Consider the following 22350-nt stretch of genomic DNA (forward strand, 5'->3'; position numbering starts at 1 on the left):
ACGGGGCCGACGCGGCAGGGCCTGGTTCCTCGCTGTTTCCAGACGGCCTTGTGGAGCTAAGACAGAATGCGTTTCAGCATAGATGGCCACCACACAATTGTACATTGGCTCCCGGCCAGCCTGGGCCAGGGCCAAGGCAGCGGGGGGGCATTCCCTCACTTTCCAGGATGGCTTCGCAGGCCACATGAAACCACTTTGCGGGCCGCATCCGGCCCCCGGACCTTGTGTTTGACATGTCTGTCTCATGGCAACTCATGCTATTCTGCAAGCTGATAGTATTCTCACAATTATTTTAAGGAAGTTCCACAAACTCCACAAACAACTGGAGTCACCAACAGGCTTCTGAGTATGGAGGTCGTTAAGCGAGACTGCCTTGCTTAACAGCTGTCCCTTCATGCAACCGTAATGGGCAGGCTCCATTATGGTTGCATCTCAAGACCACCTGTATTGCTGTTCCTGCAATCTGTTTACTGAGGGGTCCTTGGTGCTCTCTGAGCTTGGCTGATTTCTTGCAGACGTTTCATTGCCCAACTAGGCAACATCATCAGTGCTAGAGATTAACCAAACTCGGAGAGCACCAAAGACTTCTCATTTCAACCCTGAAGAGAAGATAACCTTTATTATCATTTTTTTACTGTGGGCACAACGGCACACTTCAAAAATGAAATTTAGTTGCCCGCTCTCAAAAGTGAAACACATGACACACACCTAAACTTTATATAACATATGTATAGACCCACACCCCTACATATACCATAAATGCCGGCGTATAAGGCGACTTCCGCGAGTGCTGAAATCGGCGCCAAAGACGGGGGTCGTCTTATACGCCGTCTTATACGCCGGAAATACTGGTAGTTTCTGGCATATAAGACAACGTTCTAGGAATGCGGCCCGGCTATAAAGACGGGGGTCGTCTTATACGCCAGGTCGCCTTGTACGCCGCCATTTATGGTACCTAACAAATAAATATTAAAGTGTCCATCTTGAATATATAACGGAAGGAGGAAGCTTGAGAGTTCACAGGGTTAATACTGTATGGAATGAAACTATGGTTGAATCTGGATGTTCTGCTTCGGATACCACGAAGCCCCCTCCACCCAGAAGGGAACAAGGAAAACAGGTTGTGAAGAGGATGTGTCCTGTCTCAGATAATCTCACGGACCCTGCTCAAGCAACACTTCTGTGCTATGTCCTGGATGGGAGGGAGTGAACTGCCAATGATCTTTTCTGCTGTCCTCACCACTCTTTGCACCGCCTTCCTGTCTGAAGCAGTGATGCCTCCAAACCAGACTATGATGCTGTATGAGCTACAAATATTCTCCTTTATTAATATGTTTACTCTACATCAATTTAAGCAACGATGAAGGATGCCTTTGTTACAGTAGGTGGACAATGTCAAGCCCCTGGGCTTACCATGAGCCGGCGGGACACGGGGAGGACGCACCAGCAGCCGGCAGAATTACCAGAGAATCGAGGGTACACCGTTATCTGGACTGTGATCTGTTTTCCAAACAGGCCCATTTTATCCCGTGCAAGGGGCTACCATCAGCCCGGCGATTGGTCAGGTCCAATAGAGTTGTCGTACGCTCACCTGCCTGTTTGCCTTCTAGGAGGGGCCCTGGTAGAAGGGGCCGCCTGTCAAGCCCCTGGGCTTGCCATGAGCCGGCGGGACACGGGGAAGACGCAGCCAGCAGCTGGCTGACGTTCGCAGGGGGGCCATGAGCACTGCACGACTCCCGACAGTCAGCTGGGAGTTGGGTCGGCATCTGGACCTTGGTGGGGAGCTGGTGTGTCCGCTACACACCACCCGGCTCCCGACAGCCAGCAGGGAGTGGGCCCAGCATGCGAACATCAGCTGGGAGTCAGTGGACTCGCCATGCATCTGACTCCCAGAAAACAGCTGGGAGTCGGCCCAGCCTCCGCCTGTCGACCCGGCTCCTGGAAATCAGCTGGGAGTCGGCCTGGCTCCTGGCCAGCAGCTGGGAGTTGGCGAGGCCACCAGATGCCGCAGGTACCTCCCTCCAAGGAAACGGATGGCGGAGAAATCCCCACCGCCAGCTGGCCATTTGAGCTAAGCCAACCGGACGTCGGGGGGGATTATGCCTCACCTCAGCTGCCTCTCCCTCCCACCGGGCGCAGGGGGAAGGAGGCAGAGTACTACCTGGTTGCCTGATAGAACAGCTGGAACAGCGGAGGCTGCGTTGGTGCGTCTGGAGGGGGGAAAAGCAGATATTGAACTACGTTTTTTATCCATACGGACCAGATGCTGGCTTGCTGATTGGGGTGGGGTTGGTGGGCGGGGCACGTCTATGTAAAGCGCTGAGAGCAGTTCACTCCCAGTGCTGACTTTTTCTTTGCATTAAAGTTTGCTGGTCACTTGTTCCTTCTGTGTCTGGAGTTTATCGGTAGCAGGCAGAGGACAGCTGACAGACAGAAGATGCAATCTTTGTTAGGGCCTGTCGTGAATCTCCAAAACCAGGTGCTCACTGCACTTTTTCCAAAATGCAACTGGCAACCACGGACAACCTAACCCCCCCCACACACACACATTAAGCTGCCAAAGTAAGTTCTTAATTTTTTTCCTTAAAAGACTCTAGAGATATAATCAATTTGTCTGTGGATTGAAAAAACACAATTAAAAAAAAAAAACCTGAGGGACATGAGGGCTTCCATGGTGAATAAAAACTGTACACAAAGCTTTTCATTTTTAATAAAACATCTTTTTGTTTACAAATGGAGAATGGGTTTGCACTGAAACTTTAATGTCAGTGCTGGCAGGCTCTCCAGAGGTGCCAAGCCTATAATATTGATAATTCCTAGATATTACCTAGGCCCCAAATTTTGGGGACTGTTGATCTAACAGCGCCAAGGAGCTTCAGTGTTGGAGACAATTCCGTTGTCTCCGATATTGGTGCAAATGTCTTATTCAGGACCAGAACTTGAGGGAATCTATGGTTGAGAGCACAAGAACTGCCCTTTATAATTTTTATACAAGGAAAATGACATTTCTGCAACCTTCTAATCATCCGGTTCTTGCTTTTCTTCTTCGCTGATCTTTTCAGTTTCTTCCAACTGCCGTCCTAGAGACTCTTCAGAGAGAAACCCTTCAACTTTCACATCTAAGGCTTCACTAGTTGAACTTCGAATGCTCATACTTGTTACAAAAGGACCTGAAACGAGAGAGAGAGAGAGAGAGAGAGAGAGAGAGAGAGAGAGAGAGAGAGGAGAGAGTGAGAGAGGAGAGAGAGAGGAGAGAGGGGGAGAGAGAGAGGAGAGGGAGAGGAGAGGGGGAGAGAGAGAGCGAGAGAAAGAGAAAGGAGAGAGGAGAGAGAGTGGAGAGAGACAGGAGAGAGAGGGAGACAGAGAGAGAGAAAGGAGAGAGAGAGGAGAGAGAAGAGAGGAGAGGGAAGAGAGAGAGAGAGAGAGAGAGAGAGTGGAGAGAGAGATAGAGAGAGGGAGGGAGGGAGGGAGGGAGGAGCAGCCAAGAAGGAAGAATTCAGCTTATTTTTGTACTGCTAGCAATTGCCAGTCGGTAGAGTGTGGATGTTCTAACACTGACATCATTCTACAAAACCATTAAAAGTTCTGCTTAAAATAGCAACTCCAAGCAAAAATAAGCATCTTTAAACCTCTCACAAGTCAGTGGAAGAGATTTAACCAGGTACAGGTAGTCCTCAGCTTACAACTGATCACTTAACAACCAGTGGATCTCCTCAGGCTGCTTACAGCCTAGATTCAAAAATCTTGACAGACAGACAGGCATCTCCCCCCGAGTCACATGATCACATTTTTGGTGCTCACCAACTGGTCATGTCCCACAGTCACACGACCACGATTTACAACATTTTTTTTAATTGGAAACTAGGATTTGGGGAAGAAACATCCATCAATTAAAAGGTGTTTGCTTAACAACCACTCCATCCGCTTAACGACCGCAGTCGTAAAGATAAAGGTTTCCCCTGTCCAGTCATATCCAACTCCAAGGGGTTATCCTCATCTCCATTCCTAGTGACGGAAGCCAGCCTTATCCGAAGGTGCTTCTGTGGTCCTGTAGCCAGCATGGCTACACGCCAAGGCACATGGACCGCTTTACCGTCCCACCGAAGTGGTACCTATTTATCTACTCGCAACTGCAGGCTTTTGAACTGTCAGGTGGGAAGGAGCTGGGGCTAGTAACAGGAGCTCATCCCATCACAAAGCGCACAGGTCTTGCACCTGGGCTGTCAGCCTTCCAGCTGACAAGCTCAGTGTCTTTAACCACGAGCTATCACACTCTCCTGCTGCGAAAAACATCACAAAATCGGGTGCAGTCATGTAGTGACTTGCTTAATGAGTGGCACACTTATGACCCCAATTCCAGATTCAATTATGGTTGTAACCCAAAGGCTATCTGTTTTAATAATAATAATAATAATAATAATGTTGGAAGGAACCTTGGAGGTCATCTAGTCCAGGGGTAGGCAACCTTGGCTCTTTTATGACTCATGGACTTCAACTCCCAGAATTCCTGAGTCAGCCATACTGGCTCAGGAATTCTGGGAATTCAAGTCCATGAGTCATAAAAGAGCCAAGGTTGCCTACCCCTGATCTAGTCCAACCCCCTGCTCAGGCGGGAAACCCTATACCATTTCAAACAAATGGCTGTCCAGTCTCTGGACAGTGGTCCTATTTAGAACCAGCATGATTTAGAAGGTTGGGTTCAACCGTGGACCAAATTTAGCATACTATGTACAATATATTAGTTCTTTCAATGACAGGAAAGAGTTACAGTTCATGCTAAGCTTCTCAATCCTTGCCAACCTTGTTCAAATCAAGGAAGGCTCTGGGAGTCCAAAACTGAAAAGGGAAGAAAACAGGGCAAATACTTTTAATTTGATTTATTAACTATATTTTTTCAAATAAATTTAAACATTAAATCCTACATTAGTGGAATAAATTGTGAGATTTCAGACACTGACCACCAAAACAAAAAGTATGGGTGGAGGAGAAGTTGCCGGTGCTTAACTGCATGGATAACCTTATCAAAACAGCAGCAGAAAAGGGTAAAAAAAAAAACCCACCCACTACAGGTAGTCCTCGACTTACAACCATCCCTTTAGTGACCACTTGAAGTTACAACAGCACTGGAAAAAAGTGACTTGTGATCATTTTTCACACATACGACCACTGCAGCATCCAATTGGTCACGTGATCAAAATTTAGAAACTTGGCAAACTGGCATATATTCATGACGGTTGCCGTGTTCCGGGGTCACATGATCCCCTTTTGTGAACTTCTGACAAGCAAAGTCAATGGGGAAGCCAGATTCAAATAACCCTATTAGTAACTTAGCAACTGCAGTGATTCACTTAACAACTGTCATAAAAGGGGGAAAACTCACTTAACTGTCTTGGTTAGTGAGAGAAATCTGGGGCTCAATTGTAGTCGTAAGTCAAGGACTACTTGTGCTTTCCCCCCCGCAAACTCTGCAAAAAACCACAAAAAAACAAAAAAAACCCACACCCCCTGAACAAACCATTCTAATCCTTGTGTATCCTAGGAGCTGTCCTTGCAGAGAAAACAGCTTAACTGATGCCCTCAAAAACTGGAACATTCAAAGTCAAATCCTTGAAAACGGTCACATATCGTTCTGACGCCAAAACAAAATGATGCGTCTCTGCCCTGGCCTTAAAACAAAATTCTCAGAACCCCAAAAACATTTCACTTGGAACTCAAAACATCTGATAACGGTTCTTCAAGGTTGTTCAAAACATTTCAAGATAGAAACTTCCTGCGCAAATGTTTCCAAGCCCAGGCTTTGGCAGGGAGAAAATTATTTTTCTAACGGAATAATTCTGCAGGAAACAAAAATGGGACTTCTCGGTATAATAATTTTGCCACTTTAAAGCAGAAGGTTATTCTCAAAACTCCCAAACAACTTCTTAAAAGAATAAAATGGCTTCTAGGAATTTCACTCCGAAGGAGGGAAGTTAAGATTGCTTGCAGATGGGAAGCAAAATTACGAGCAATGTTGTTAAGCAATTTTTGCCTGACATTCTGTTACTGTTTTTTAATTGCTTAGTGTGGCAGTACGTGTTTTTTTTACTGTTTTCTCCTTGATGCTAGCAAAATGCTTCCCCCAAACTTATATTCATCTGAGTAACATCATTAGCTATCAGCGTTGATTAAGAAATTTTTAGAAAGGGTGGCTCACCGTATTTCGAAGATTTGTGTTTACAAATGTCCTTAATAATACAGTCCAGATTCGCAAGTATCTGATCATTAGGCATGTCCAGCTGAAAAATTAATGCAAGAATAAAGGAAAACAAAAGATTAAATGCTGTCAGGTTTATAAAAATTACGGGGACTGGGGTAAATACTTAATTAATGCACTGGGCTTTTATTTAATAAAAAAATATTTATTTAATTTATTTATTTCATTTTCTCGTCAATTAAAGCAGTGGTTCTCAACCTGTGAGTCAGGACCCCATTTGGGGTCGAATGACCATTTCATGGGGGTCGCCAAACAATGCAGTCCGCCATTTTCCCCCCCTTTTCCTTAGCTGTGCTACTCCCTTTTATTCTATTGGCTTTTGAAAGCCAATAGAATAGACTCTCTTGAATAGAGTCTAATTCTCTTGGCTTTCAAAAGCCAATAGGAATTGTCCAGGCTGTCTCTGCCCTGCTGAGCCCACCAAAAGTCCCAGTCTGCAAACGGTGCTGCAAGTTGTCTGCAGTGCAGGCAAGCTGTCTGGAAGTTTCCACCCCTCCCTGCTGAGCAACTACTAAAAATGTAAGAAAAAGAGGTCCAGGGGTGGGAGGTGGGAGGACGGCGTGCACAGGGAGGGTTGCTGGTGCGTGTGGGGCCCAGCGGATGCCTTACCTCCCTTGGGCTGGGCCAGCTGGTGGCCCAGCCAGTGGTCGGCCTGTGCCGTCTCTGCCGCTTGCCAGCTATGCCTCGGCCGGCGCAGGGGGCAGCACCACGCATGTGCGGTGCTCCCAGGCAGGGAAAGTCCTCGACTTACAACCGGTTGGGTAGTCCTCGACTTACGACCGGTTGGGTAGTCCTCAACTTACGACCGGTTGGGGGGTCACGGCATTAAAAAGGTTAAGAACCACTGAATTAAAGGCTGCAAGTCTGGTTAATATCATTAGTGTTTTTAGCCCAGTAATACTGTGTTGTGAAAAATGCAATGGTATCTTCTATTTTTATTCAAATTCAATTACTGTAAATGTACAGAGCAGTATTTCTCAACTTTCTCAAGCTTTATGCACTTCAACTCCCAGAATTGCCCAGCCAAGGGGAAGTTGGACAACTATCTTGGTTAGCTATGGAAATTTTGGGGTCAGTACAGATTTATTTAATGGCCAGCTTATTAAACATTTCCACCATATAGAGCGCGAAAATGGCCACCTGTTCAGATTTCAGCAGCAAATAAGAACAACCACTAACATGGATGAAATCTCACTAATTTTGTCTTCCTTGCCTGCAATTTTAATCAAACTTCATGAGCGAACAGTACTACAGGCAAAACTTTAGCCCAGCGGTTTTCAACGTTTGTGTGACGGCGACCCCGTCACACAAACGTTATGCGCATGCGTGACACGGTGCGCATGGGGCGGGGCCCCCGCGCGTGGCGCGCATGCGTGGCACCACCCCCCCGGAGGCGCGCCGCCGCCCCCACGCGCGGCGCGCATGTGCGGCGCCACCCCCTGAAGGCGCGGTGGCGCCCCCACGCACAGCGTGCATGCATGGCACCGCCCCCTGGAGGCGCGCCGCCGCCCCCACATGCGGCGCGCATGCGCGGCGGCGCCCCCCGGAGGCGCGCCGCCGCGCCCGGAGGGAACAAAATGGCGGATCGCCGCCTTTGGCGACCCCCGGAAAGAGGTCGATCGACCCCAAATGGGGTCGCGACCCATAGGTTGAGAACCGCTGCTTTAGCCACTTTAGAATATTTTAACTTAAAACTGGAGTTCCAGAGGTGCTATCTGATTCAAGCCTGTGATTTAGAGTATTTTAAAACCAGTTTTCAGGATACGTCCTCTTGCAGCATGGCGAAAATTATTTAAGTACTGAAATAACAACCAATGAGGAAATATTATGTGCAGTTCCTTAGCAATAGGTATTATGTACATCTATCTTTTGTGGATATTTCAGAAAGGAAATGCTTCTATTAGCAAACATGTACTGACTTGCTCAATATTCCCTAATAGGTTGCACTACTGTGTTCTGCTGAAGGACTTATAAAAAAAAAAAAAAGCAAAAAATACAAACTGAAAGAAATGAAGTAGTGTGTTGGTGCCTATTTTTGGTCAAACATTAATTTTTAATACATGATTCAACTCCTGTAAGCGGAACTCACAGCCAACTCATTGGCCAAAATGCCTTGTAAAAACATACCATTGCGAACGGTGTTTGGATAAGGTTGTCGTCGGTCACTGAATACTCGTGGCAGACTTTGAAGAAATTTAGCGTCTCGGCGATATTGTAAGTAATGGTACCTGTTTTAAAAAAACAACAATCCAAAAAGTAGAGTTAAATTCATCTTACATATCCTACATCCAGCATGCAAGCAAACCAGCTGTTCTGCCATTTCTCTTTCAACTGGGAAGAATTCCAAAGGATGATAGGCTGAACCTTGCCACAAAGTAAAAGAGTGTGAGGAATTCCATGGATACAACGGAGCTTCACGGTCACTGCTTATAACAGAATAACAGAATTGGAAGGGACTGTGGAGGTCTTCTAGTCCAACCCCCTGCTCAAGCAGGAGATCCGATACCATTCAAGTGGCTATCCAGTCTCTTCTTAAAAGCCTCAAGTGATGGAGCACCCACAACTTCTGAAAGCAAGCCATTCCACTGGTTAATTGTTCTAATTGTCAGAAAATTTCTCTAGTTCCAGGTTGCTTCTCTAGTTTCCATCCATTGCTTCTTGTCTTGCCTTCTGGTGCTTTGGAAACTAGATTGACCCCCCCCCTTCTTTGTGGCAGCCCCTCAGATATTGGAAGACTGCTATCATGTCACCCCTAGCCCTTCTTTTCACTAGACTAGACATAAAAGTTTAATATGTTCCTAATAACAAAAAACAAGGACATGCCATTGTTTAATGATTGATAGTTGGTATGTATGAATTATTGAAGTCACTTCTGTAAGGAAGGTATAATGAAAAAATTGCCCCTTACAGTTCAATCCTATGTAACCCCATTTCATCTAATGCAGGGGGTCCCCAACTCCTGGGTCGATATTGGGCCACAGCTCGCTCGGACCAGGGCCATAAAAGTGGCAGGCCAGCATGTGCATACAGCTCCATTTGCGTGAGTGGCGGACACTCGCCCATGTGTGTGAACCTCCATTTGCGTGAGTGGCGGACACTCGCCCATGTGTGTGAACCTCCAATTTGTGTGAGTGGCAGCACATGGAACCAACTCATCTCTCCCCCCCCCTTGCTAGTCCACAACACCAGAAAAATTGGGAACCACTGATCTAATGGTCTTACCAAGCTATAGTGAAGAAGAATTTTTTTAAAAAATTGATCCTTAAAAAACATTGTTTGAGTGATGAACACTTTATTGCTAAAACGTATAAACTTTTATTGAAATTCGATGCAGAAAAACAAGTGGAAGAATGTGTAATAAAATGGGATAAAAAATTGGGGTGCAATATATAAATAAAACAATAGGAGAATACGTGGATGAAAGATTGAAATTTGCATTGTGTTATGATCTTAAAAGAGAATTTTTCTATAATTAGGTACAGTTGGCATTTGTCACCAGAAAAAAAAAAAGTCTAAAATGTATAAAGGTACTTTTAGCGTACAGGTTAATCCTTGACTTATGACCCCAATTGAGCCCAAAATTTCTATTGCTAAATGAGACGTTTGTTAAGTGAGTTTTGCCCCGTTTTATGAACTTTCTTGCCAGAGTTGTTAAATGAATCGCTGACTGTAGTTGTCAACTTAGTAACACAGTTGTTAAGTGAATCCGGCTTCCCTCTTGACTTTGCTTGTCAGGTCACAAAAGGTGATCACATGGCCCTGGGACCCGAAAACGTGAACAAGAGGAGACCTTTTATCATGTTAAAAATGCTAAAAAAAATAGAATTCAAGTACAAACGTAATTCAGAAGATCATCAAAACTGATATAAAACTGACACCAGAGAGACTCCTTTGGGGACTGGTGGAGGAACAGATGGAAAAAAAACATGGTACTTTGTTTTTATATACGATAACAGCATTAGGACTTTAGGAATAGGATAACAGCATTAGGACTGGGCCCAGTGCTCTTCAACATCATCAATGATTTGGACGAGGGGATAGATGGGGAACTCATCAAATTTGCAGACGACACCAAGCTGGGAGGAATTGCCAACACTCCAGAAGACAGGCTTAGGATACAGGAGGATCTGGACAGACTTGAACACTGGACACTAACTAACAAAATGAAATTCAATGGTGAAAAAAGCAAGGTTCTACATTTAGGCAAGAAAAACCAAATGTACAGGTATAGTATAGGGGGTACCTTGCTCAATAGTAGTAACTGTGAGAGGGACCTCGGAGTCCTAGTGGATAATCACTTAAATATGAGCCAGCAGTGTGCTGCAGCTACCAAAAAGGCCAACACAGTGCTAGGCTGCATTAACAGAGGGATAGAATCAAGATCACATGAAGTATTAATACCACTCTTCAATGCCTTGGTAAGGCCACCCTTGGAATATTGCATCCAGTTTTGGTCACCACAATGTAAAAAAGATGTTGAGACTCTAGAAAGAGTGCAGAAAAGAGCAACAAAAATGATTAAGGGACTGGAGGCTAAAACATATAAGGAACGATTGCTGGAATTGGATATGTCTAGTTTAATGAAGAGAAGGACGAGGGGAGACATGATAGCAGTCTTCCAATATCTCAGGGGTTGCCCCAAAGAAGAGGGAGTCAAGCTATTTTCCAAAGCGCCTGAAGGCAGGACAAGAAGCAACGGATGGAAACTAATCAAGGAGAGAAGCAACCTAGAACTAAGGAGAAATTTTCTGACAGAACAATTAACCAGTGGAACAACCTGCCTCCAGAGGTGGTGAATGCTCCAACACTGGACGTTTTTAAGAAGAGATTGGACAGCCATTTGTCCGAAATGGTATAGGGTTTCCTGCCTGAGCGGGGGGGTTGGACTAGATGACCTCCAAGATCCCTTCCAACTTTTATTATTATTATGGATCATCGCACAGTCAGCCAGATGTTCAGACTGGATTTGGCATTTTGTCTACCTATCGAGCCCTGACCCAGGACCTGGGATAGGCAGATGTGGATGTTTGATGGTATTACAGATATCGTCGCAGGATGGAAGCAGTTCCTAGTAAGGCCGCCTTTTGCAATTGACTAATAGTGAATTTGTATTATTATTATTATTATTATTATTATTATTATATGCATAACAGTGGAATGATTTGATATTACCTACATGGAAGAACGGCTGGTGAAGTTGATGGTGTTACTGAGATGGTGAAGCTGACAGTTTTAAATTAGAGAAAAGACATTAATTTTATTGATTGGAAGCCTCTTCTGGATTGTTTGGGTGAAATGGGGAAAAATGAAATTACGATATATGAATTTGATCATTAGAAAAAGTAGTAGATAGTAGAAAAATAAAAGTTATGTTGCAAATTTAGACAAAGTTCTTAATATAAATTTATATGTTGTAAAATATAGTTGGAAGTCATTTCTTTGTATTTCTTTTTCTTTCCTCTGGTTCTTCGTGATTTGCTTTCTTTTGTTCTTTATTTTTTCTCCCTTCTCAGTCATTAGTTATTGTTAGTTTTTAATCTCTTAACTTTAATTTTTTTAAAAAAGGGTTTTCTTTAGAAAAAAAGAAACATCCTTTTCTTACCGTTCTTCATGGAAGGGTACTTTTGTTTCAGAAAATTCCTTAAAGGATTAATTTTTGTTATTATTTCAGGGACGGCGATATAAAAATCTGCCTCAATTTCCTCATTTAAAATCTGAAAAATAAAAAAAGGAGATTGCTCATGATTTACCATTTTGGCAGTTATGATATATATGCAACACCAGCACCTATATAAAAAAATTGATTGTTTTTATATCCCCTTTGCAACTAAATTTAAGAGCAATGAGCAGACATAAAGTGAACAGTATTTTAGCTTTTCCTAAAATACAACACAATCTCTTTGCAATCCTTTAAATTTGAAAGAACAGAATTATCCGAACTGAGTTAATACAAAGAAGACGTACATTAGCAAAGAGAGTTCTAAAGAGAAAGTAAACGTTTAAAAATAAAAATACAGCTCTATACAGCAGCTTCAAAGAATTCACACTGTGGCTTGATTAAGAGTTGGGAGAGAGAGCTGCAAAGCATGAGAATAGAACTGTCTTTTCAGTGCAAGATTTTCAAAAATCAAAGAATTATGTTTTGGATACAGAAGTTAATTCTTAAGTCTCTCAGCAGCTATTGGTTTTTCTTTTTATTTCCCCTTAAGAATAATGTATGGCTACGGTGATTTGTTATAAAATGTATGCAGAATATCAGGGGAATTCCTTAGAAGCCAGAGAAAAATCCAAATAAGATTTCTAAAAGTCAAAACAATGGAATTTTTTGTGTGATTTAGATGAGTCTTAGACCCCATTATAACTAGATGAAACAAACCAATTCTCGGCTGCAAATAGGCGAAATCCTGTTCATTGCTAAAACAGCCTAGTGACCATCAGTTGCAGGACTCAGGTTTTATTTCAACAGAATTTATACCTTTCAGATGCCAAGACTTGACCAATCTACAGTATTCTGAAGAGAACCCACCCAGTGTCCGGCCTATGGTAGATTAGCAATAGCACTTAAGACTTATATATCACTCCATAGGGCTTTATGGTTTACACAGAATCAGGATATGTAAAATGGTGGGGAGGTGGAGAGGGTGGGTAGTTTTAAATTTCTGGGCACTTATATCTCGGAGGACCTCTCATGGACTATGAATGTTAACATGCTTGTGAAGAAGGCACAGAACAGGCTGTACTTCCTGAGAATGCTCAGGAAGATAAATCTATCTCAGCATCTACTTCTGTCCTACTATCACAGCACCATTGAGAGTGTCCTGACATATGGCATTCTTGCGTGGTATGGAAGCAGCTCTGTAGCGGACAAAAACGCTCTACAGAGAATTATTAAAACTGCCCAGAATATTATCGGACTCCAGCTACCAACCCTGGACAACATCTTCAAATCTCGCTGTTTGAGGAAGTTGCATAACATTCTCAGGGACTCTTCCCATCCTGCTTACAATCTCTTTGGACTGTTGCCTTCTGGCAGAAAATATAGAACATTTAAAACTCGGACCACATGTTTTCTGAATAGTTTTTATCCCAGTATAATTGCACTTAATAATGAACTAAAGGGCCATCATCAGTGAACTGTTGGACAGTATTACTTGGTCTATTGGGTGGATGTTTGGGCAGTTTTAGGGGTGGGGAATTGTGGTGGGTGGGAGTGTGTTTGGGGATTATGTGTGTGGGACCTGGTCTTTGGGTGTCACGTAAATTTCGTTGTATGTGTATACTGTGTATACACATACAGTGACAATAAAGTTTATTATTATTATTATTTATATTGCCCCCAACAATCTGGGTCTTCATTTTAACAACCTCAGAAGGATGGAAGGCTGAGTCAACCTTGAGCCGGTGAGAATCGAACTCCTAACTGTGGGCAGTGAGTTGGCCTACAATACTGCATTCTAGCCACTGTCCCACCGTGGGAGGATGGCAAGGCTGAGCCAGTCTTAAATTCTGATCCCAGAAAAAATTACAAAGAACGAAAGGAGCTTATTTCAACTTGAGATTAGAAGTGTACGCGTATTTTAAATACCGGCTTAATTAATTCGATTCCTCCTACTATTGCAGCTCCGTGTTCGGATGCTAGATCTGCTTCTTTGGGATCCTGAAAGGAAAATAAAAATGATTTAGCCAGAAGACACCGGGAATACTGGTAGTTCTTGATTTAATAATCACAACTGAGTTCAAAATTTCTGTTGAAACTGTGAGACAGTTATGTGACAGTGAGACAATTATGCCCTACTGTGGTCCCTTTCTTGTGACAGTTGTTAAGTGAATCACTGCGACGGCTAAGTTAGCAACAAGGTTGTTAAGTGAATCTGGGTTCCCCATTGACTCTGCTTGTCAGAAGGTTGCAAAAGGTGATCACGTGACCTTGGGACATTGCAACGGTCATAAATACATGCTAGTTGCCAAGCGCTTGAATTTTGATCATATGACCGTGGGGATGCTGCAACGGTTGCAAGTTGGAAAAATGGTCACTTTTTTTTCAGTACCGCTGCAACGCTGAACATCAGAAAAGGAACTGTTGTAAATCAAGGAATACCTGTACTGAATATTTCTTTGCATATTAGCACCCGCAACGTCAATGGGGAAATAGGCAAGGAAGGTTGCAAGTTACTCTCATAACACTCCCAGCCTTCCTACATTTGCACCATACCAACCATCCCCTGGCCCAGGGGTAGGCAACCTTGGCTCCTTTATGACTCGTGGACTTCAATTCCCAGAATTCCTGAGCCAGCCATGCTGAGGGGAAAGGGAGAGGTTGCCATGCTGAGCCATGCTGGCTCAGGAATTCTGTGAGTTGAAGTCCACGAGTCATAAAAGAGCCAAGGTTGCCTATCTCTGGCCTAGGCCTAGGCCACTTTATGACTCGTGGACTTCAACTCCCAGAATTCCTGAGCCAGCCATGCTGAGGGGAAAGGGAGAGTTTCCAAGCTGAGCCATGGTGGCTCAGGAATTCTGGGAGTTGAAGTCCACAAGTCATCAAGCGGCCTAGGCCTAGGCCAGAGGTAGGCAACCTTGGCTCTTTTATGACTCGTGGACTTCAACTCCCAAAATTCCTGAGCCAGCATGGCTCAGCTTGGAAACTCTCCCTTTTCCCTCAGCATGGCTGGCTCAGGAATTCTGGGAGTTGAAGTCCACGAGTCATAAAAGAGCCAAGGTTGCCTACCCCTGCCCTGGCCCTTCTACATTTGCACCCTGCCACACCATCCACACGCACAACCGACATTCCTGTGCTCACAAGCTCTCCCCCAGCCTCCCTTCACCCCCTCCATGCTCCTTACCTGGGAATCTCTCCGTTTCCCATTTAATAACTCATGTGTCTTGGGGTCAGGATAACCATTGGGGCTGCCAAAATTGCAGCTAAACATTGTGGCCACCTGACAATATGCCTATAACTCCAGTCGCAATTGCCATCATAACCCAAGGACTATCTGTGTTCTTAATCTCACCTTCTTTAAGGATTTTGTTTGCTCTATCTCCCATGTCTAAGCGTGCATTAAGGCAGACCTGGGCATTTTACGGTCCTTGGGTGGTCCCAGTCCAGCCCGTGGCATTGGGGGTGTGGGTGAGGCGGGACATCAGCAGCATCGGGGTGGGGCATTGGCAGCAGGGGATGAGGAATCAATGAGGCATCGGTTGAGGGGGCGGGGTTGTGTTGGCGATGAGTGACTTGGTGGGCAGTGTTGGCATTGTGGGTGCTAGCAGCATCAGGAGCCAAGCGGTGGCATTGGGGCCAAGGCAGTGGCAGCCCCCCCCCTAACAGTACCAGTTTCTCATCTGGCCCCTTGGGAAAATTAAATTGCCCATCCCTGTAATAAGGGATACCCAAGATCTCTTTTCTATTTTCTCTAAAGTGCTCTTCTTGTTCTTCACACATTAAAATCAAATAAATCGAGTCTCTACACATAAAAGCAATACCTGACACCTTAAGCAAACCTCATCCACTATTCCTCATGTCTCAGGGGAATAGAGTGATGTTGCATGCCAATGAAACATGCAAGTGACTGAAGTATTTTTGACTCAATGCTCCATAACTCACCTGTGTGAATACTAAAATCTTGGGGATGACATCTGTGAAACGGTAAGGCAACAAAAGAGTGCTAAAAAATGCCCCCATAATTTTCTGGAAGTATAAAAGAATAAAAGACATATAAAAGTATAAAAGAAAAAAGAAAAAAAATCCACGTTATTGATTCACCAAAATAAGTATTTGGCATATGAGAAATTTTATATATAGCTATATAGATATTATATATATCTATATCTATATATAATATAATTTGCTGCTCGAAGCACGAAGCTGAAAACACCAGCCTGAAGATGACGAATGGGACTTCGTCGAAACGTCGCCAAGACACTTCCAATTTTACGCGGGAGAAAACCCAAACAACCAAAGACCTATATATATATAAAGTTTTAATAACAATATAATGCTATCTTGTATTTAACTGTTATAGTAATTGTTCTCATGGAAAGATATGGCGTAGAAAGGCAAGTTAAATAAATGTATAAAGAAAAGAAAAGGTCAGGATGCTTTGCTTTTTTTTTCAGTTTGTAATCTAATAATCTCAATAATCTTTTAGTACAAGCAACACCCATAGCAAGAAGTTAAAAGTTATTTTTTAAAGAGATTAAAAAGGTACACATTGCAGAATCCAAATAACTAATGAACTGAAAGCATAAGCAGAAGAAAACAAGATTTATTACATCACTCCATATTGTGCAATTTCACTCACAAAGAATTCAAGGGAACTAACAATCGAAGATGTAAGCTGCAAGTAGTCCTCGTTTGACAACTACAATAATTTTGGTCGTAAGATGTGGTGGTGGTTAAGCAAATCATATGCCTTGGCTTGATTTTCCAAGAGTTGTTAAGTGAGTCCACAATTGTTAAGGAAATCACATGGATGTTAAGAGAGCCATGTGGGTGTTAAGCGAATCTGTTCTCCCAAATGGAAACCAGCAAAAAAAGTCAGAAATTGTAGTCATGTGATTGCAGGACTCTGCAACTGGTCGTAAATGGGAGCTGGTTGCCTAACACCCAAAATACAACCATGTGACCATGGGAGGGTTATATATGCCAGGGGTCCCCAACCCTGGTCCGTGGACTGGTACCGGGCTGCAGAATGCCAGCAACTGGTCTGCACAAACAAGCAAAGCCCAATCCACGAGATGCAGGCAGCACACAAAACCACGCACCCTCCGATCCGCCGAAAAACCTCTCTCCACGTAACCAATCCCTGGTGTCCAAAAGGTTGGGGACCTCTGATATATGCCAGTTGTAACTTCAAGAATGGGTTGTAAGTAACTTTTTCTGAGTCCATCGAAATTTCAAAAGGTCATTAAACTACCAGCCGTTCACCCATACTCATGGTTAAAAACATGGGACAACTCAAAAGAGTAAAAAAATACAACGGAATTTAAAAATGTTTCTCCATCAGTAATGCTCTTAATTCCACCCTTAATATCTTGATTATTTACTTTTAGGGCTTTAACACTGTTGACGATTTTAAACAGTACGCAGAGAGAGCTCAGTTGTTCAAAGCACCCCTCACGCAACACAAACCTGGTTTTTCTCCGGTCTCATTATATTCAACCGTGCTTACAACTGCCAAAACATGTTAGTTTGTCAAAAATACCCTCAGTCTCTGGTTATAATCTCAGTCTGTTAATTCTTGTACTGATAAGTGCTCACATTTTTGGTTTGGTTTAAAAGAAAAAAAAACTTCACTCTTAACATCTCCAAAATAATTCCAGCTACTAATGTTGTGGTAACGTATTAATCAGTATTCAGCTAGGAGGGGATAATATGTGTACATGTGTTGGTCTTTTTTTTTTTTAATGCACCTTTTACTATTTTTAATGTTTTGGTGGTTTGGGGGTTTTTGCTTCTTTTTTTGTCCCTTTGGATTTTTTTGGGAGGGGGAGTTTTATATTTTGTATTTTAACTTTGTCTAGAATAAAATAGATATAAATTAAAAAAAATAATTCCAGTTACCAACTAAGGCTGTAAAAAATAAGTCAATACCTTCTTTTCCGATGCCATATTCAAGGTGAAATGTGCATATAATTCCTGGGTGGGGGGTGTAAAATCCAATGGTTGAAATTTCTTCAAAAGCTCTAAAGCCGCTTCTGCATCATAAACCGGTTTTTGATAACACCAAGTCAAATAAACATCATCCTTTGGCTCAAGCGGTAAAGGCAATTTATAACGGTCATCTTTTTCCTTCGGCTCGGAGGCTGTTTTTTTTTCCTGGGAGGCTCTCCTATATTTCCTAGGTACTCTTTAAGGAAATAGAAACAGATTGTTTTATGCAACTCTGCTGAATAAATACTCACAATAATTTTTTAAAACTGGCATAGACCACCTTAGAGATGAAAGTTGTCTTAATCCATACCAAAACTAAGAAGAAAACACAACTTATAGTGTACTAGAAATCTGCTTAATTTAAGAAAATTATTTACTATACCCAAAGGACACTGGTGACTAGCTATCATTATTTTCAATTATGAGACATGCAGGAAAAAGAGAAGCAGAGACAAGAAATTAAATATAAATTAAAACCGTTTTCACATTTGTGGATTAGGTCCCAAACTAGAAAACATTAAACAAGGTTCCAGATGAACTGCTTTCCTTTCTGTTTTAATAAGTTCAACTCCACTTCATGACAAACTTCCGGAACTAGAAATTTAATTTAAATTAACAATTCAATTGTTCCCTAACAAATAAAGATCATGCCATTAATATGAGTAGAAAATATTTTAAATTATTAAATTTTAAACGCTATTTGTCTCAGTGGATGATTGTCAGAATGAACAAAATCTGACTTCCTTAATACTTTTAACTTTAACTAATACTGCATGGAGGCAGCTTTTGAACAGAATTGAAACATATCTACTATATATATTTTCAAAGTACAAAACATTATATTTATAAATGCCTCCCTAAGAAGCCAATGCATTTCACAATTGCCTGTATAGAGTACAAGAAACAGTACAAGAAACAGTTTGAATTTTACAAAATGTTAGATAGTATATCTTATAGTGGATAGTGTACTTTGTGTAAGAATAGATTGCATATCTGAGATACTAGTGAATTTGAAGTTTGTCTGGCCCCACTGAATATTTATATTTATGCTATTATGTACAGGTAGTCCTCAACTTAACAACCACAATTGGAATTGGAACATCTGTTGGTAAGCAAGGCAATTAAATGAGTTGCACCCAATTTTATGATCTTTTAGCTGCGATCATTAAGCAAACCATGTTAAATGAATCTGATTTCTCCCAATGACTTTGCTTGTCAATGGGAAAGTCACAAATGGCGATCCTACAACCCCAGGACACTGTGACTGTCATAATTACATGCCAGTTGCCAAGTGCCTGAATTTTGATCATACGATTGTTGGTATGCTGCAATAGTTGTAGGTGTGAGGATCAGTCGTAAGTCACTGTTTTCAGTGTCATTAGGACTTCAATCACTAAACAAATGGTCATAAATCAAGGATTACCTGTATGTATCTATGGTTATGCATGCCCATCTGTGTTTGTGTGTGTGTCTGTGTGTCTGTGTGTCGGTGAAAATGTTTCTCTTAACTATTCAAAATTAATCTCACTTATTTACTTACTTTGCAGCATACTTTCTACTGGGAACTAGTAAATTGGTATAACAAGGAACCACTGCAGGATCCCGAACAATTCTAGAGAGAATATGGCTAGGATTCTGAGCAAAAACTGTAGAAAGACAAAAACAGAGAGTGCATTCTTGCAATAACAATCCAAAATTGTTATACATTGCTAGTCATGTAACTTTAACTGCATAAGTTGGTATGACTTTTCTAGACCTTTGTAACAGAAAAAGATCTCTACACAACACAGTTCTGATGTTTGCAAGCACTGCAACATGGTTTGGCAGAACTAACTAGACTTTCCCATTCTCAAATTTAAAAATATATTTTGGATAACTATGGGATTTTTTTTTTTTTTAAAAAAAGTAAAATTACAACTGTTTACCTTCATTTCATCTGCAGCCAAATGGGGCACTGGAGAAATCAGTTTTCAGTTTAGAATTGCTCTCAGAACTGGCTGTATTTTATATAACAGCAGAATCTAAAATGTCTATTTCTTCAGAGGTACTCGTAGATGTTTTCTTTAGAATCATTCACTCATAGCCAGAGTGTATAACTTTTGATGGCTGGGGGGGGGGGGGGTGAAGGGAGAGCGAAAGTCAGTCAGCTGAAGGTATAGCTGGAATTCTTTTTTGAAAAACCTGGATTTGGGGAAATTTGCTTTATTTTTAGATTTTGCACCTACTTCCTTACTTTAAAAGAGTTTCATCTGGTTTCTTGCTTTGGGCCATTATTATCTAAATCTTGCACTGCTTTTTTAGCAATACCAGCCAATACCCCTAAAAAGAGATTCTATGAACAGCTTACATGCCTGATTTACAATTAACAATTAATTGTAAAACAATAAAGTAGCTTCTCATTCAGTGGAAGAAAAATCTTGTCTGGCAAATATAAATTATTTAAACTGCATATTTGATAATTATTATATTAGAATAGTTAATAATTACTTGTAAGCTGCCCAAAGTCACCTTATAGGGAAATAAAAAAAATAATAAATACATAAAACTATATATTGTTATATCACAATATATAACCTATAATCATATAAATTATGATGGTGAGTTCAACCAGCTGTTAATTAGATCCATGGTTTTGCTGGCTAGTGAAAGGTTCCAGGGAGATGACATGTTCGTGGAATATTTATTTATCATGTAAACCTAACCCTATTAACCCTATTAGATATTAACATATTTTTCATGAAAAATCCTATTTTCAGCAAATTTAAACAATGAAAAGAATATGATTTTTGCAAATATCTTTTAATATTTGGCAAGTTTTTAAGAAACGCTACTCTACATCCAAATGTCTATGGAGATTCTCAGTCACCCAGGTCATAGTTATCCCAAAGGTGCTTTTTCAACGAGGCAACTGGATTTTCTTCAAAGAAAAACAAGAAAGTCCAGTTGCCTCGTGAAAAAGCACCTTTAGGGCTACTCTGCAGCAATAGCCGCATTCTAAACTCACCGTCCGGCTGGGAGTCGGGGGGAGCATAGCCATATATGTGCGCCCACAGTAAAAAAAAAAATGACAACAAAGGTTATCTATTATCTATATAATACATTATTATCATTAATGCAAAAGCCCAAAGTCTCCATTTTGGAGAGAAATTAAGCTGGGAAGGGAGGGGGGAAAGGGGGCTTCTACAGATGTGGTCACCCAGTTTTCCAGGCCGGATCGAGACTCTCACCTCTCTGGAAGCAGCATCGTACTACGGGCAGCGCCATCTTCGCGGGGGGGGGGGGGAAGCACAGAGGTGCGTTGCCAAAGCGGTCCGGCCGGCCACGGGGAGTCGGAAAGAAAGGTTCCGCTTCAGGGGAAAGAAAAAGTGGAACAGCGAGATGGACAGCGAATTGTTGCATTAACAGGGTTGCGCAAGCAAAGGGTGCTCTGGTGCTTGTTTGCTTGAGACTAAAGGCTTATTTGAAGCATGGCTTATTAGGAACACACCTTGCAGTCCTGCCAGTTTCTACTCCCTGTGGTTTATAAACCATGATTTATGAACCAACAGCAGTTTATTTAATAAACTATGGTTAGTTAAATCGTGGTTTCACCTGATGTGTAAACCCACCAGGGTTTGCAGTGGGTATTGTTTTATAATCCATGCTAATATGCTTTTCCATCCATAAATTACTGTAAAGAACATTGCAATTTGAAAATATTAGTTATTTTCCAGAAATTACATTTCACATTGTTTTCAACATTATTACAACTATTCAACTATTACAGTAGTCCTTGCTTACCAGTGGTAATTGGTACTGGAAAACGGGCTGATGGACGACAGCAGTTCTGACAGTTCTAGTTGCCGTCGTTAGGCAAATCCTGCCATTCTTTGAAAGATTTTTTTTTAAATCTTGCCTTTGTCACTTTTACAAATAATTCAAGGTGGCAGACATATCCAATGCACCTTCCTTCTCCTATTTTTCATACTACAACAACCCTGTGGGGTGAGTTGGGTGAGACAGAGTAACTGGTCCAAGCTCACCCAGCCAGCTTTCATGGCTAAGAATTCAAAGTCTTTTGATTTTTAGCCTGGTGCTTAAGAGAATAGAATAACAGAGTTGGAAGGAACCTTGTGGGTCATCTAGTCCAGCCCCCACGCCCAAGCAGGAGACTCTACACCAGGGATAGGCAACCTTGGCTCTTTTATGACTCGTGGACCAACTCCCAGAATTTCTGAGCCAGCATGGCTCAGTTTGGAAACTTCTCCCTGTCCCCTCAGCATGGCTGGCTCAGGAATTCTGGGAGTTGAAGTCCACGAGTCATAAAAGAGCCAAGGTTGCCTATCCCTGCCCTACACCATTTCTAACAGATGGCAGTCCAGTCTCTTCTTGAAAGTTTCCAGTGATGAAGCTCCCACAACTTCTGAAGGCAATCTGTTCCATTGGTTGATGGTTCTCACTGTCAGGAAAT

At 42.2% G+C, this 22350-nt stretch overlaps 1 protein-coding gene across 2 annotated transcripts; it reads right to left on the reverse strand.

Annotated features, from left to right (window-relative positions):
* Positions 1-2675: 2675 nt before the first annotated feature.
* On the reverse strand, positions 2676-21184 carry MRPL1 (mitochondrial ribosomal protein L1). 2 transcript variants are annotated; one of them, XM_039318712.1, is made up of 9 exons: positions 21128-21184; positions 19441-19546; positions 17841-18096; positions 15852-15935; positions 13839-13910; positions 11856-11967; positions 8381-8481; positions 6194-6275; positions 2676-3170 (listed from the first exon to the last, which is right to left on the reverse strand). In XM_039318712.1, the coding sequence occupies exons 1-9, from the start codon at positions 21162-21164 to the stop codon at positions 3019-3021; spliced, it is 1002 nt and encodes a 333-aa protein (XP_039174646.1). In that variant the 5' UTR covers positions 21165-21184; the 3' UTR covers positions 2676-3018. The 2 variants fall into 2 exon arrangements, with proteins under 2 accessions (XP_039174646.1, XP_039174647.1); XM_039318713.1 differs by lacking the exon at positions 15852-15935.
* Positions 21185-22350: the final 1166 nt, after the last annotated feature.

The sequence above is a fragment of the Crotalus tigris genome, unplaced genomic scaffold (assembly GCF_016545835.1).
Source record: "Crotalus tigris isolate CLP2741 ecotype Arizona unplaced genomic scaffold, ASM1654583v1 scf7180000021465.51407817327:1047546, whole genome shotgun sequence".
Classification (NCBI taxonomy): domain Eukaryota; kingdom Metazoa; phylum Chordata; class Lepidosauria; order Squamata; family Viperidae; genus Crotalus; species Crotalus tigris.